This window comes from Prionailurus viverrinus, chromosome B2 (assembly GCF_022837055.1).
Source record: "Prionailurus viverrinus isolate Anna chromosome B2, UM_Priviv_1.0, whole genome shotgun sequence".
Classification (NCBI taxonomy): domain Eukaryota; kingdom Metazoa; phylum Chordata; class Mammalia; order Carnivora; family Felidae; genus Prionailurus; species Prionailurus viverrinus.
Genome location: NC_062565.1, coordinates 3820351 through 3837400, shown reverse-complemented (window position 1 = coordinate 3837400; position 17050 = coordinate 3820351). Strand labels below are relative to the sequence as shown.

The following is a 17050-nucleotide window of genomic DNA, read 5'->3' as shown; positions in this document are numbered from 1 at the left end:
CGGGGGAGGAGGGGAGGAGTGAGTGTCAGGCTCCGTGGAGGCTGGGATGTGGATGTGGGGCCAGGCAGAGGGAGCAGAGAGTGCCAGAGCCCTAGGTTATGAGGCCAGTGTGACTGGAGAGGAAGCAAGGGCTGGGGCGAGGCGGTGGGGGGGTGGGAGGGTCCTGGTGTCTCTGTCGGTTGAGCGTCCGACTTCGGCTCAGGTCACGATCTCGTGGTTCAGGAGTTCGAGCCCCATGTCAGGCTCTGTGCTGATGGCTCGGAGCCTGAAGCCTGCTTCCGATTCTGTGTCTCCCCCCTCTCTGCCCCTGCCTTGCTCACGCTCTGCCTCTCTCTCTCAAAAACAAATAAGCATTAACAAAAAAAAAATTTTTAAAGCATATTGACAACATACAACTCCCACCTCACTCCGTGGCCTGAGGACCTAATCCCAAGGTGACGCGTAAGTGGAGAGAAGCCCCCTAAGACATGGGCAATATGTACATTTCTGTGTGACAGTTTAGCCCTCAGGAAAGTCCTGTGGTGCTGTCAGGGAATATTGACGTGCAGAAAGGTCAGCTTGCTCGCTCCGAGATGCGTGGTTAGTAAGGGGTCACCGACACTTAGCATGAATCACATTTTTAGGGAGGGAATATGGTCCTAGAGGAGGAGCCTGGGGCAGAGCTTTGAAGAAAGCCAGGAGTTCGTGGCAAGGAGAAGAGGAAAAGTCTGCAGAAGACTGAGCAGGAATGGCCAGAAGAATGAAGTCTGGTCAGGGGGTCAGGCAGACCCCCCCCCCCCCGCCGCTGCCCCCGGTATTGTTGGATGTGATTGAGAATTCAGGTTCAGGACCGAAGAACCTCCACTTGATTTGTGGGCATGGAGGCTTGGCCAGCTCTAACATTTGTGAGGCCCGGGGCAAGACATAGGAACATTTAAAAGTCGCAAATAAAGCTACTGATTTGTACTGCGCTTGAATATAATATATCTTCTCGTCCTGTGTTGACCCCGCTAACTTCAGAATGGCCTGGAGAGAGACTTCTGCTTTCTGATCCGGCACGTAAGGAACTTGGAAGAGTCATCCTTCCCATCCTCGTGACCAGAAAAGTGTTTACAGACTAAAAATCAACAAGTCGTCTTCGATCCCGCAGAGAGTTGAGGTCATAGGGCAAGCTGTGGCTCCCCCAAATTGGAGAGACGGACAGGTGGACACAGAGAATGGCGGCTCCCCGGAAGAGAGGACTGGAAGCATAAAACTGCACGGAACCAGTACCAGGGCAGGAGGAAATTAATGAAGGCTGACCTCTTACCCTCCATGAGATTCATGATTTTTAAAGCCATTAACTTTACATAAATTATTACGTTGTAGTCAGGTTTTTTTTTTTTTATTTTTTCAGTTCTGAATAATGACTGGGATTTTACAGAAAGAGACTCACCAAAAATGTAGAAGACCACGGGCCAGCCCAGGGATTGGCAGATGAATCCAGTCACAAGCAGAACAATGAAGGGCCCCAGCAGAACCCCTAATCAGAAAGCACAAAGAGCACCCCTAAGGAGCAGACATCTGAACCTAGAGATAATGTAGCGTCAGGGTAGCAATGAACGATTTCCGGTGAAATACATTTGTAGAGCAAAACACTGGGCAGAAAAACGAATAAAATATTTGCTTTCCCCCCTCTCTCTCCCTTTTTCTGTTGTTTGAGATAAAGAAGCCTCTCCTTCTTTCTAGACAGTTTCCGCATCTTTAAAGGGGGGCTGCCGGAACAGATGGTTTCCAAAGCCCCGGACAGTTCAAAACACACATCTTTTACAGCTCTAGGAAGAGCACGGCACGGGGAGGTAGCAGTGACACACACACCTTCGAGGCCCTAGGTCGTTACCTGATAGACTCAGGGAGGTGAGTCGGCCTCGTTCCAAGGGTGGAGCCCACTTGACCCATATTGCGTGCTGAGCTATTAATGCTGACCCCTGAAATCAGAAGGATTAGGACATCTGATCTCTGATGCTTCCTGTGAATTCCAGCCCTGTTCACTTGTTGCGTTAACCTTAGTACCTGGGAAACTCCCTGGGCTGCCCGACATGCGATGATCCAAGCTTCTCCACCTTCAGCGGCCATCGGCAGGATCAGGCTAAACAGGGAGCTGAGGAATAGTGCAGAGCCGATCGTTTTCTTGATGGAGTATTTTTCAGACAAGTATCCAACAGGAATTTGGATGATGAGTATGCCATAGAAGATGGAACTGAAGATGATGCCCTGGGTTTTAGGACTCCAGTTGTACACGGGGTTCTGGGGGGAAAAGAGAGAGAGAGAGAGAGAGAGTCGCATGGAGCCACTCTGCATCCTGGTGAGTTACTGTGATAGTCAGGGATGCGGGGACACTGGTCTGCAGGCTTCCTTGGGGTCAAGGAGCTCCCCTCTGCTTCATTTTCCATCATGAGACCTTTGCTGCTCCTTTATAACATCATTTCCTATGGGGTACTGACATTTCACACTGGTATCTTCAAGGCTAATGGCGAGTCCTTGCACCGTCTCTACCCCCAGTACGGTGTAGACGTTTAATACTTATTCCTGGAACATTGCTACTCTGCGTGTCAGGTCTTCTGTGGAATAGTACACTTGCCGCCATCATTAATTGCCTGTTGCCTTCTGTCTTCCTCCGACTCCTCCGTTAAGTTACCCTCGTTCCCCAGACAGACATTTCCCCACATACGTACTACTCCCGGAGACAGAAACAGTGATCGATCAAATCGTGAAGAGAAGAGAAGGTGTCGGGCTGAACCGTGAAAATCATTGGATGAGACAGGGAAGGAAGAGGGCCAATTCTCTTTTGGTGCTTGGTTCTCTCCTTTTCTAAAATGTTCTGTCTCGTGTTTCCAAAATCCTCCCCTGAGATCTATCAACTCACTTGTATTCCACGCTCTACTGCCTGAGCACAGCCTCCTGTCACCGGGCCACCTCTGCTCTGAGGTCCTGTGTCTACTGTTGCCCGTAAATATAATTGCCTCCCTAGTTTTTAGCTGCATTTTGTAATTTCAGGTTACAACTCAGATCTGCTCTGTGGAAACAATTTTCTGGTGAGTTTTCATCTTTTGGATGTGTTTGGAAAATACATGCTGTATTTTCTCTCTCTCTCTCTCTCTCTCTCTCTCTCCCTCCGTCCCTCTCTCTCTCTCTCTCTCTTCCATCTAGTTCCTTTGTATGGCCGCGAAGAGAATTCCTTTTGTGTGACTCCGATGTGAAGGAGATCAGTTTCCTGGATCTTCTAAAGAGGCTCTTTTTTTACGTGTGTGGCCCCTGAGAATACCCATTTTTCTAGAATATGGGGTTCTCAATATTTAAACCAAAGCAATGGAATACTACAAATGTTTCAGGATATCGTTCAAGGAAAAATTGGATAAAAAGATTTTAACAGATTTCTGAGGGACAAACGATGCAATAAACTGCATACTTAATCTTTGACATAAAATGTACAACTTGACACGTGTAATTATGTGCACGCTCGCAAAACCGTCACTACAGTCAAGGAAATGTACGTGTCCTTCACCTCTAAAAGTTTCCTTACTTATTTTTGTAATTCCTCTTTCCTGCTGTTCTCCCACCACTGATCTTCTCTGCCTGTCACTACGTCATCGTTTTTATTTTCTGGAGGTTTTCTATAAATTCGCCGTACTTATTTTGAGTTTCATCCATTTATTTTTAGCATTCATTTATGATTAGTGCTAAGCAGTACCCTGTTTTAGGACTGTACTATAGCGTGTGCATTCATTCATCTGTTGAACCTTTTTATTGTTTCCAGTCTGGGGCTATTACAAATAAAGCGACTGTGAGCATTTACGTACAAGTCTCTGTACGGACATGTGTGTTCATTTCTCTTCAGTAAATACCTGGCATGGAATGGGGGGATCATACGGTAGGTCACTGAAGTGATTGTACCATTTTACATCCTCCCCAGCGATGCTAGAAGCTTCGGTGTGTAGTCATAAACCTTTATGGATTTAATTTGCTTGTCCCTAATGACTGATGATGTGGGGCGTCTTTTTGTGAGTATTTGCCATCCTTCCCTGTATCTTCCTTGGCGAAAAGACTGTTTACATTTTTCCCATTTTCTTATTGGGCTTTTGTTTCATTTTTATCGAGTTTTGATAGAATTCCTTTATTAGACAGGATTTGCAAACATTTATCCCTGTCTCAGGTCTCTTTATTCTCTCAACAGCTCTTTGGAAGGAATGGAATGGAGTCCAATTTTATGTATTTTCTTTTGTGGATCAGGAAAAAAATCAGGAGTTTATATCTGTGTGAGTTGGTTTCTGAACTCTCTATTTTATTTCATTGACTCTTTTTTGTGAGCTATACCACACTGTTTTGATTAGTATAACTTTATGACAAGTCTTAAAACCAAGTAAGTGGTATTAGTCCTACAAATACTGACTTTTCGACAAACATCCAAAGACAATTCACAAATGGTGGTAGAACAGTTGTATATCTGTATGTAAAAAAAGAATCTTCAACCCAACATACATAAAAATTAAGTCTAAATGAATCATATATTTAAATGTAAAGCCTGCAATTATACAACTTCTAGAAGAAAACATAGCAAGAAGAGTGTTTTTTTGCCTCGGGCTATGCAAAGATTTCTTAGGTATAAAAACGAAAGCATTACCCACAAAAGAAATTTTAATAGAAGTTCCTTCTGCAGAAGGAAATGAAATCGCTCAGGAACATGCATCTGTATTAAAAAAGGAAGTGTATCAGAAAAGAATAAATGAAGGGATAAAATGTTTTATTTTGGAGGTGCCTGCATGGCTCAGTCAGTTGAGGGTCCCGACTCCTCATTTTGGCTCAGGTCATGATCCCAGGGTTGTGGGATTGAGTCCCGCCCCGCATCGGGCTCTGTGCTGAGTGTGGAGCCTGCTTAGAATTCTCTCTCTCTCTCTCTCTCTCCCTCTGCCTCTCTCTCTCTCTCTCTCTCTCTCTCTAAAAGTAAATAAATAAAAAGAATATTTCACTTTGAATTATTCTAAAAGATAACTATTTGTTTAAAGCAGTAATGTAATCATGCATTTATAATGTGGATACTGAAATGAATAACAGCACTTTCCCAAGAGACGGGAGAGCAAAATTAGGAATAATGTGTTATAAAGTACCTGCAGTGCACATGAAGCAGTTTGGTATTATTTGACGGTGGATTTAAATTTTTTTAAACATTTATTTATTATTGAGAGACAGAGAGAGACAGAGCATGAGCGGGGGGCAGGGGGCAGAGAGAGGGGGGAGACACAGAATCCAAAGCAGGCTACAGGCTCTGAGCTGTCGGCACAGAGCCCGACGTGGGGCTTGAACTCCCAGACTGTGAGATCATGACCTGAGCTAAAGTCAGACACTTAACCGATGGAGCCACCCAGACACCCCAATTTGATGGTGGATTTAGATTATTAAAAAATGTATATTGTAAATGCTGGGGCAACTACTAAATCAGGTGTCTTTTGGGAGTTGCCTGGGTGGCTCAGTTGGTTAAGCATCTGACTCTTCATTCTGGCTCAGGTCATGACCTCACACACAGTTCAAGAGTTTGAGCCCCATGTCAGGCTCTCACTGACATTCTAGAGCCTGCTTGGGATTCTCTCTCTCCCTCCCTCTCTGGCCCTCCCCTGCTCGCTCTCGCTCAAAATAAATAAATAAAAAATGAAATAAAACAGGTGTTTTTTAAAGTCTAAATGATACATGAAAAGAAGAAATAAAATTGAATCACTTAAATAATTAAACCCAGAGAAGGCAAAAAAGAGAATTCAAAAAAAGGAAACAGAGAACAGATGTAACAAATAGAAAACAGTTACCAGTTTTGTATTCGTCTCTTTCTCCTTTCAGTTCTAACAGTTTTCACCTTCTGTATTTTGCTGCTCTGTTGTTAGGGACATGCATGTGCAGGATTATTGTATCTTTTTGGAGACTTGACTCCTTTATCATTAGGTAATACCCCTTTGTCTCTGATAATCTTCCTTGCTATAAATTCTGCTTTGTCTGAAATTAATACGGCTACTTAAGTTTTCTTCTGATTAGTGTTTTCATGGCTGCATCACATCTTTCTTTATCCCTTTACTTTTAATCTATCTGAGTCTTTGTATTTAAGAAGAGTTTCTTGTAGATTCCATGTCTAATGACCTTTATTTCTTATCCATATCTGATCATTTCTGTCTTTTAACTGGTACATATGGACCATTCATATTTAAAATGATTATTGATATGGTTGGATTAAAACCTACTTTTTTTTTTTTTTTAAACATTTCTTGTATGGCCGGCCTGTTGGCAATAAATTACCTCAGTTTTTATTTGCCTGAAATAGTCTTCCTTCTTTCACTTTGGGGGTAATTTCATTGGATATAGAATTCCATTTTGGCAGATTCTTTTTCTTTCAACACTGCAAAGATTTTTTCCCCTTCTCTTCTTGTTTGAATGGTTTCTGATAAGAAGTCTTCTAAATTCGTCTCCTTGTTCTTCTGTTGGTAAGATACTTTTCTTTCTGGCTTCATTCAGGATGTTCTCTGTGTTCTGGTTTTCTGCAATTTAAATATGTCCAGTCGGTTTTTCTTGTTAATTATTTCCCTTTTTGGTATTTATCCTGTTTGGTGTTCTCTGAGCTTCTTGGACTTGTGATTTGGTGCCTGCCAGTAATTTTGGAAAGTTCTCCGCCATGAGTTTGTCAAGTATTACTTCTTGGGATTCTTTCTCTCTAACCCCTCTCCCACCCAGGTGTGCTCTCTCCCTCTCTCTCAAAATTAATAAATAATATCATATATTGAAAAAAATAATAAATAATAAAAACATTAAAAAAAACAAATGTTACTTTTGTCACTCTCTTCTTTCTTTCTTTCTTTCTTTCTTTCTTTCTTTCTTTCTTTCTGTTTTGCTTGGCCAAACATCTCAATTCTAGACACCCTAATGCTTGGTTTTTATCCTTCTTCACAGGGAAGGATTCACACAACAAAGCCCTTCACAAATATCGAAGAATGCTGTAATCATGGGACATGTTTCGTTAGGTTATTATTAGCAAGGTGGTTGAAGCCTTAGACTTCTTCTTCTGATTATTAGTGTCCCATCAATTATGATAACATGCAATCTCTACGCCACCTAATTAGAAAGACAGGATTTGCAATTTAGGACTACAGCCAGTATTTTTCATATACCTTCATGACATCCAGGCTCTCCTCTGTGGAGGTGTTGGGTCCACCGTGTGGGTCCGAGCTGTTCACCATGACCACCATTGTGAGGCTCAGACACATGCGCTGTGACATTATGATACTGTTACAGACGTGCAAGAGGAGAGACAATCCGTAGCGGAAGGAGCAAACACTTGGAACTAAGGAGTAAAACAGAAAGTGTCCATTGTTAACACAGCCGAGGTAAAAACATACAGTAACTTTAGGAAGGGCACTCGGAAACTTGGAGCCATTCTAATATTATTTATTATATATTTTATATTTTATATATAATATATAAGTATATATTATATATAAAATATATATTGTATATATAATATATGTATTATATATCGCAGTTTATATCACAGATTATATATATATATATCGCAGTTCGTGGGTTCGAGCCTCACCTTGGGCTCTGTGCTGACAGCTCAGAGCCTGGAGCCTGCTCGCGATGCTGTGTCCCCCTCTCTCTCTGCCCCTCCCCCCCTCATGCTCTGCCTCTCGGCCTTTCAAAAATGAATAAACGTTTAAAAAATTTTGTTTAAAAAGAAAGGAATTAGACTTTTAAAGGTCGATACTGTATCCAGCCAGCTAGCCAAAAGTCACTGTCGTTTCTAAAAATGCATCTGCTGTTTGGGGTAGGTTTTCTACGTGGGGAATACGCAAATAGTGATGATTTCGTTGGTTCTTTGGCGATCCTCGTGTCTTTAATTTCCTGTTCTCCTTGGATCAGAACCGCCGGTGAATTGTTGGCCGCACTTAGCATCCCAGGTTTTCATACCATGGTTCCTGATTTACACGGAGTAGCTCTGATGTTTGCACATTTCAGACAACGCTTGTCGAAGGCTTTGTTGTGGATGTGCTTTCCTAAGTGTGTTTTCTCTTGCTGTGTAAAAAAAGGTCTGCAAAGCAAATGGCCTAAAACGACACCCATTTGTTAAGACAGTTCTGCAGTGGAGAAGTTTTAGCATAGAGTTAGCATAGTGCACTTAAGTTTTCTGCTCATGATCGCAAAGGCTAAAATCAAGGGATCAGCCAGGCTAAGTTCTCAGCTGAAGGTTCTAAGCAAGGATCTATTTCCATTCTCGCTCAGGTTATGGTAAGGATTCAGTTGTCTGGGGATACGGTACTGAGGTGGCCGTCTCCCTGCTGGCTGTCGGCTGGGAGATGCTTACAGTTCCAAGCGGCTGTTCCTGTGACTTGTCATGTGGCTTCCTGCAGCTCTGAAACCAGCCCGAAAGAATCTGGCTTAATGTTGAACCCTCTCACACTTGGACTCTCCCTAGCTGCTGGTCTCTGACCTCTAGACCCAAGTCGAAGGGCTGGGTGATTTCCTGGATGATTTCCCTATTTTAAGATCAGCTCATTTGGGACCATGTTTAAATCTGCTAAATCCCTCCAGGCGGCACCTAGCTTAGTGTTTGCTTAAATAACTTGCGGGAGGTGCACACACACCGGGGGCCAGAATCTTAGGGGTAGTCTTAGACGGCTAGCCACCACGGTCCACCCTCTGGTCCTTAAAAGTTCATGTTCATCCCCCACGCAAAACACATTCACCCCCTTCCACGGTTCCTTAAAAGTCTCAGCTTATCATATGATATCAGCCCACGTCCATTGCCTCCTCCAGACCTCAAAGTCACAGATCTCATCGAAATGATCTTAAACCCATGTGAAGGAGGTTCCTAGAAATAACCCCCGCTAGCGCACGGTATTTCTGTATCTGTGGACTTACGAAGGGGGAGACAAGGTACGTGTCCCCAGGACTCCGGCCACACATGCTGCGGCACACTGGACACTTGCTACGGCTCTCCCAGTTCCAGAAGGGGGAGAGAGAGTAAAAGGGCATTGCTGATTCTGAAGTGTTTTGAAGTTCGGCTAAACAAATGTTGGATTTGCTGCTAAGTGGAAAAAAAAAAAGGTGGTGATGCCTGGAAAATTCGTTTTCTGCACGGCTCTCCCTTTGTAAACAGATAAAAATAGTAGGCGAAATATATTTAAAATAAAGTATGTCCTTAAAAGCATGGATGATCTGCCAGGAAAAATGAAATATTCAGGCCGAGGGTTCCGTGAAGACGGACTCCTCAAGGCATAAACTGATCTTTGAAGGCAGATTTTTTTTCCCTGAAAGCATTTGATCTCAGTGTCTTTTGTTTGTTTTTGTTTCTGTTTTGCCTCCCAGGGCTTGGGGACAACAGGAGTCAAATACCAATCCCCAGGCAATGGGAGGGGTCTGGTAAGAGACCTTCTCAGATACCCAGATGCCAAACATCTCCTGGCTCGGTAAAGGGTGAACACACCGACACACAGCCTTGCCAGGGGCACTGCTGAAACTTTCGCCCTGTGTAGACAGGCCCTGGAGCTCAGCAGAGGGAAGAAAACCATTCAGTCATCAGCCAGTCCTTCCAATGGCTTGTAGCCTAACACTGACTGTCCAGGGACCATCAGAAAAATGTCTCCAGCCGCACATGGATGCACGCACCCTGAGAATGGCTTGCTCCAAAGCTTTCTAAGCCTCATCTTTAAAGTCAAAAGGAAAGGGGCGCCTGGGTGGCTCAGTCTCAGGTTAAGCGTCCGACTTCGGCTCAGGTCATGATCTCACGGTTCCTAAGTTCAAGCCCCGCGTCAGGCTCATTGCTGACAGCTCGGAGCCTGGAGCCTACAACGGAGTCTGTGTCTCCCTCTCTCTCTCTCTCTCTCTCTCTCTCTCTCTCTCTGCCCCTCCCCTAATCGCATTCTGTCTGTCTGTCTCTCTCTCTCTCTCTCTCAAAAATAAACATTAAAAAACATTTTTAAATAAAATCAAAAGGAAAACGAATGGACCTGGAAAACTAATAGGAACACTGGGGGGAAAAATCTCTGGAAGAGAGAAAAAAGCTTCCAGAGAGCCAGGGGAAGCAGGCCTCATGTGCAGAGGAGGGTTCGTGTCACGGTCGTTGGGGGGCCTATTTCAGTTTATTCACTTACTCCAGGAAGAACGTGAGTTACTTCTAAGTAAGTCTTGAGTTAGAAAGTAAACCACAAGGGAAATTGTCAAGTGCTCAGGCCTGGCAACAGTAAAATACTGCAGGTACAACTCGTGGGCAGTTAGAGCAAAAGGTGCACCCCGAGGATATTAACCAGAAAAGAAGAGAAAATTCAAGGACTTGGGACATTAACAAAGGAACACACCGCAAGAGCCTGACAGGAAGGAAACGTTAAGCAGAAGGGCAGAATCAATGATAGATGCATGTGAGCTTATATGGTTTATGTGCTTTTATGTTTATGCGTTTTATACATTCATATGTAAATTTGAGTATCGATTAAATGGACAATAGAAAAATGACCAAAATCACAAAAAAGCAAAAATAATACAAGAAGAAATGTGAGATGTAACAGACCCCTCATCTTTACATAAATTATTCATTGCCCCGCCCCCTTCCGGGATTCTGTTCCCTATGACACGCACCCAATTCTAAGACCATAGTGCTACTTTCTTCTCGTCCTTTCCCTGCCCGACTCAGAATAAACAGTTTTCAGTAAATATCCACGTGTTGATGTCCAAGGATGCGGTGACTCAGGACCATTCATCCTGTCTTCGCTTCCATCCATGTCTTTCTCCTTGAGACAGGGCAAAAGTAGTTGACCCTTTCTGGTACTCTCCACCACGTGATTAAGTGGACGAGTGTGTAAGAATTGAAATAAAGAATACGAATTGTTTTTATTAAGGGTTTTTCTTTTTTTTTTAAGTTTTTCATTTATTTTGAAAGAGAGAGAGAGAGGCAGAGAGAAAGGGAGAGAGAATCCCCAGGGGGCCCCGCACCGTGAGTGCTCAGAGCCTGACAAGGGGCTCAAACTCACGAACCCGTGAGATCATGACCCAAGCCGAAATGAAGAGTCAGATGCTTAATCGACTGAGCCACCCAGGTGGCCCTAGGGTCTTCCTAATGGAAAACTATAGCAGGACGAAAGTTTTCACCTCTTTTCCCGGACATTCCTAAGACCCTTTATGTGTTTTCGTGGAAAAACGTGCTCACCCAGAATCTGTGATGTCATGTAAGAAGGAGAAAACGTAACCAGTGAGACAGAGAATAATTTCTACCTTTCCTAGGAGAGAACTGGTTATCCATCTGCACGAATGGGATTCCGGTTTCTTCTTTGCTTGCTGCCGGGTCTGGTCTCCACTGCAAGAGCAAAACACTTTGGTGTCAGCATAACAGGGAAGAACTGACTAAACACCACCCAGTACTACCTTCGGATTGAAAACACGCATCACAGGGAAACGCTGCATACCCCCGCCCCCACTTAACTCAATCATGCGTTTCCTCTGACGCTGCACTTGGACGCTTTGTAGGTTGATTAAAAATATATAACCCCCCTGAAAACTATTTTTAAAAATCCTGCTAACCCATGATTCTATGTCCCGTGAAAATATCCCTCAAAAGTGAACCAACCGAGCAAAAACTGAGGGAAATCGCTGATGGTAGACCTGCCCTCCAAGGAATGTTAAAAGACGTTTTATGATTGCATTTGTAGAGCAAAAAAGTAAAGAGGGTTTTCAGGCAGGGAGAGATTGCTAAAGGGCAGAAACTCGAACGTACCAAAAAAGAACGTCAGAAAAGGAGTAAGTAAAGGTAAAATAAATTATTTTTTCTTCTAGCTTAATGGAGCTGGAAGAGAACTCTCTGTGGGTTAACTTCGCCTTCTCACGGGCAGGCTGATCATTCCGCACCGGACTTTCCCCTTGGACAGACCGGCTGCTGCTGCTCTGTCTGCCCTTAACCGTGCGCAGACGCTGGTCCTGGGCTCATCTACAACTTTGACGTTCGGCCCCATCCCCTTAGATGACCGGATGCTTGAAAGACAAATTCCTGAGGTTGGATTTGCAAAGTATTTTTGAGTAAACAGCTGGTCCATCAGCATTATCACTTGCCAAACTGTCTGCTTGGCTGCTGTTTATTTCAAAATACACACACGCACAGACACACCCACATGCCACATGCATCCTGTACAAACACACACGTGCTCTGCGCCCACTTACGAACGCATCTCAACCCACACATACAAGCTCCAGCACAGACATCGCAAACATACTTCTGCATACTTTCCACCATACGCACCACAGACACCCCCACACCACTCACACAACGCCACGCAATGCACAACACGTGGCTTCTCTTTCCTTGTCTGTCCACACAACTGCTCTCCTCCCTTAATCCCTAGAAATAGGTTCTTTTTACTTTCCCTTAGGAAAAATCTGTGGAAATAGATCTTGCCCCCAAATTTCCCCAGCTTGCTAAATTGATAGGATCTTTAACGGAGAAGCTCCCCCCACCCCCCAGCCATCACTCTGGGGAACTGTTCATTGCATTTAGTGAGTAGCAATATAAGAGTGAGACTGACCTGATTCAGGACAGAAAAGCAATTCCTTCTTCCCTTGGATGACTTTGAACTTTTGAAAAGTACTGAATTTCTGGATTTACCGATTTTAGCCCCACTAATCCTTCAGCAAATCCTCATGACAGCCTCGTTATGTCAAAGTTAAAAGCTTACTCTTTAACTTTCACCTTTCCTCGAGTCTTCAGGGGAGGAGTATGACTGTTAGAATCTTCCAGTGGACTAGAAACGTCCTGGAAATCCACCATCAAATTCATGACCGTAGTAGACAGCATCGCTAGTCTCCTGCCAGGAGGGAGAAAACCAGCCTGGCAGTCAGTGCTCCTAGGACAGATGTTTTCTATTGAGGATGCATCTGGGTTCACAGTACCACTCCTACAGGAACGCTGTGGCTTTTTATGCCCCATAAACGCCCCGTTAGCTTTTTGCCAGCCTGCCTTCCTTTTTCCCTTTTTTTCCCTTCTCTCTGTCTTGCTTCCCTTCCCTTCCCTTCCCTTCCCTTCCTTCCCCTCCCCTCTCTTCCCCTCCCCTCCCCTTCCCTCCCTTTTGCAAAGGCCACATCTATCTGACATTCAAGCTACTCAGAGAGAGATGCATTTTATTAAAGTACATCCTGCAAAGGGAGTGATTTCCCCATGGCTTCTGCAATGAGCAAATTCTCCTGGTTCCACCACCTCTCCGTAGGTATACCCGAGACTGCTTTTACCTTGGAGTTCTGTGAAGGCAACCTACTGATCAGATAGGAACATCTGAGCCCTTAAATCGGGGATTTTGGACGATAGTTTCTAACATACATAAGATTATTTTTTTTAAAGATGTGTGAGTATGCTTATAAAGTGCCTAATACATGTTTGGCACTTAGCAGACACTCTACAAATTGAATCAGTTATTTTCTCTCTAAAGAAATGCTGAAGACTTTTTTTATGATGATTTATCTTTGAGAGAGAGAGACAGAGCTTGAGCAGGGAAGGGGCAGAGAGAGGGAGACACAAAATCCGAAGCAGACTTCAGGCTCTGAGCTGTCAGCACAGAATTTGACACAGGGCTTAAACCATGAACCGTGAGATCACGACCTGAGCCGAAGTTGGACGCTTGACCAACTGAGCCACCCCGGCGCCCCAGGAAGTGACGAAAACTTTAACTTGCTTGCCCAGGAGACTTTGATGTCTTATACATTCTGCTGGATTTTTTTCCTTGTGAGAATTCCAGATTCTGGTTTGTACTGTTTGAGGGCAAGGCTGGTGGTTTCTGGCATTTTCTGACCATTTAGTGGTTAAAAGCCCCAGATCACCAGTTGTTCAATGTCCATGTTTTAAGTAAACAATGTTCCCAATTAGTATCAACGTCTCTGGTTCCAGTTACTGATTACCCAAGGGAACTATCCTTCCGTGTGTTGGCTCCAAAGCTTTCTGTTGCTCTGTGATATGCTTTCAAATCACTTCTGGGTTCTACATTTGGATTCTGTGCTTTTCTTATTAAGTTTTTAGATGTACCATTATATTGGAATTTTCAAACGTGCAAGAAAAGTAGAACAGTCTAATATAACCACGTGCCCATTAATCAGTAATTATCAACGTTTGGCCACTGGAGATACATATAGACATATCTCCAGTGTTTGTTTTCTGTAGTATTTTAATATTTATTTGTTTTTGAGACAGAGACAGACAGAGCACGAACGGGGGAGGGGCAGAGAGAGAGGGAGACACAGAATCCGAAGCGGGCTCCAGGCTCTGAGCCGTCGGCACAGAGCCCGACGCGGGGCTCGGACCCACGGACCGCGAGATCATGACCTGAGCCGAAGTCGGACGCTCAACCGACCGAGCCACCCAGGCGCCCTTGTTTTCTGGAGTATTTTAAAGTAAACCTCAGATATTATGTTATTTCTCCCATAAAAAATACAGCATGGATATATAACTCATTAGTGCTTTAAGAAAAAAACAAAAACATAACTAGCATGCTATCAGCACTTCTAAAAAACAGTAATCCCTTAGTATCACCAGAGAGCTAGTCATTATGAAAATGTTTCCAGTTGCTTCAGAGTTGTCCTTTTACACTTGATTTATTTATTTATTTAAAAAAAATTTTTTTTTTCAACGTTTATTTATTTTTGGGACAGAGAGAGACAGAGCATGAACGGGGGAGGGGCAGAGAGAGAAGGAGACACAGAATCGGAAACAGGCTCCAGGCTCTGAGCCATCAGCCCAGAGCCTGACGCGGGGCTCGAACTCACGGACCGTGAGATCGTGACCTGGCTGAAGTCGGACGCTGAACCGACTGCGCCACCCAGGCGCCCCACACTTGATATATTTAAATGAAGCTCCAAACAATATCTGCCTGTGGCACTCAAGTGTTATGACTCTCACCTCTCCTTAATTTTGTGACCGTTCCTTCCTTCACTTTATATTTGCTGTTACTTAAAAATAACAACAGTCATAACAAAACAAGGCCATTTGCAGAGTGACTTTCATAACTGATTTGGCTAATTCCTTCCTTTTAGTGTTGTTTGATAAATTTCTTTATCCCTTATAGCCCCAAACTGCTCGTCTATGGAGAGGCTTGCTTAGATCCAGGACAAGAAGAACTCATGGGGTGCCGGAGACTTCCACGGTGGCGGCGTGTCTCACTTTGAGTGACATAAGATTGCTCAGTGGGTTCAGATCTTCTCAGCTTGATTGGAAGTTCTCAGCCTATGGCCTTTGCCGTTTGTTGGTAAATGCTGAATCACTAAACGATCCGTTATTTTATTTCTATCATGCCTTCTTTAGGTAGGAGCTGGAATTTTCTACAAAATAAGAAATTTGCCTCATCTAATATTTGGCTACCCTGAAATACAGATTTCATAGGAAAGTCAGGATACTTTATAAAGTTGTAGAATAATAATTTAGTGCCTTAGCAAAGCTGACCAAGGAAAATTACGACCTCCTGGGTTTTCTTGGATGTGTTTCAATCTGCTGAGTCCCTATTTTTTGACGCTTAAATTGTCTCTTCTTTGGCCAGTAGGAAGCTATTCAAGCCGGTCTCTATTGTCCTTAAGACCTGACCTCGTTGTCTGGGATAGTGTCCTTGTTTTCTAACACATACACACACACACACACACACACACACACACACACACACACACACACACATTCCAAGCTCCTCTAGCGTATTTCCTGTTCTCAGACCTGGGCTTTCTCATGGAATGCAGGTTCCTTTCAGTAGGAAAAAGCATCCAGAGACCACACTCTAAGCATTGAGTATTCATTGCTCCTAGGTCCCATGGCTTCTAGGCCTTTTCAGTGGAAGAACTTCAAAAGGTGTTGTTTTTTTCAGTTACAAACTCTGTGTGTTATTTCCAATTCAAATGAAATGTTTGAGGGATTTTTTAGAACCTCTGATTTGACGCTCTTGACTTTTTCTCTTACATTGAACATCTTGATTCCTAATAAATATAATTACTTTTTTGTTTTATTGTAATGTACCTGTATACTTGTTCAGTGCCTACCTGAAGGCTCAACAAAGGCATGGCACAGCCTCAGAACCTCTGGGGCTTCAATACAATAGTCCTGTCCCTTTAGTACTCATGGTGACAACATGAAGAGCTTGTCATTAGCACAGGACATCCTTATTAGAAGGACATATTTTGACAGAGACAGACATGTGCAGAGGGAAGGAGATACGAAGATGCAGGGAGAAGGCCATCTTCAAGCTGAGGAATTCTGGAGGCTACCAGGAGAGAGAGTCACGGGACCGATTCTCCCTCAACGCGCGGACAGAATGGACTTCGCTGACATATTCAGACTTCTCTATCTGTGAGACAAGAAATTACGGCTTTTCAGCCACCCAGTTGGTGGCACTTCATAATGGCGGCCCCAGGAAACGAATCCACATGCCCACTTGATTATCTCATTATCACCACTAACGTGTCCCAAAGTCAATTCATTATCTTCCCTCTAAAAAGGATTCCTCTTCTTGCAGTCTCCGGCCAGGTGTTCGGACCTTGTCTGTGCAGTCTCTCAGGTTAGAGACCCTGACTCCTTACTGTCTCTCTTCTCCACCCCAGCTCTTCCCTCCCTGGTTCAGTCCTCATCACTGCTATGTGGACCACACTGCAGACAGTCATTTAATAGACTTCCTGGTTCTGGAATTGGGCCAGGGTGTTCTATCCAGAGAGAAAATCTGTGCCTGTCACTCTTGCTTTGTGGGATACCCCTCAAGCTCCCTAACATGGCAAACGTGACCTTTATGCACTGGTCATACCCCCCTCCCTAAGCTCATCTTCTGTTCTTTCCCAACTGATCGTGCATGATTCCTTTCAGAATCCATCCTGTTGTTTTTTTGTGTTTTTTTTTTTTTAGGTTTATTTACTTTGAGGGAGAGAAAGCAAGCACACAAGAGCATGGGTGGGGCAGGGGCAGAGAGAGAGGGAGTCAGAGAATCCCAAGCAGGCTCCATGCTGTCAGCACAAAGCCCGATGGGGGCTCGATCTGACGAACCGTGAGCTCATGCCCAGAGCCAAA

At 44.0% G+C, this 17050-nt stretch overlaps 1 protein-coding gene and 1 long non-coding RNA gene across 2 annotated transcripts in view; one reads left to right on the top strand and one right to left on the bottom strand.

Annotated features, from left to right (window-relative positions):
* Window positions 1–11299, bottom strand: part of SLC17A1 (solute carrier family 17 member 1) — a 212720-nt gene extending 201421 nt beyond the window's left edge. The window contains exons 1-5 of the mRNA XM_047858095.1: window positions 11257–11299; window positions 7161–7333; window positions 2032–2265; window positions 1859–1946; window positions 1415–1501 (exon numbers count right to left, since the gene is read on the bottom strand). Coding sequence (XP_047714051.1) covers window positions 1415–1501; window positions 1859–1946; window positions 2032–2265; window positions 7161–7333; window positions 11257–11284 — 610 coding nt within the window. The 5' untranslated portion in view covers window positions 11285–11299. The remainder of the gene's footprint in view (window positions 1–1414; window positions 1502–1858; window positions 1947–2031; window positions 2266–7160; window positions 7334–11256) is intronic.
* LOC125165350 (uncharacterized) overlaps window positions 1–17050 on the top strand; it is a 64828-nt gene that overhangs the window by 25065 nt on the left and 22713 nt on the right. The window lies entirely within an intron of this gene.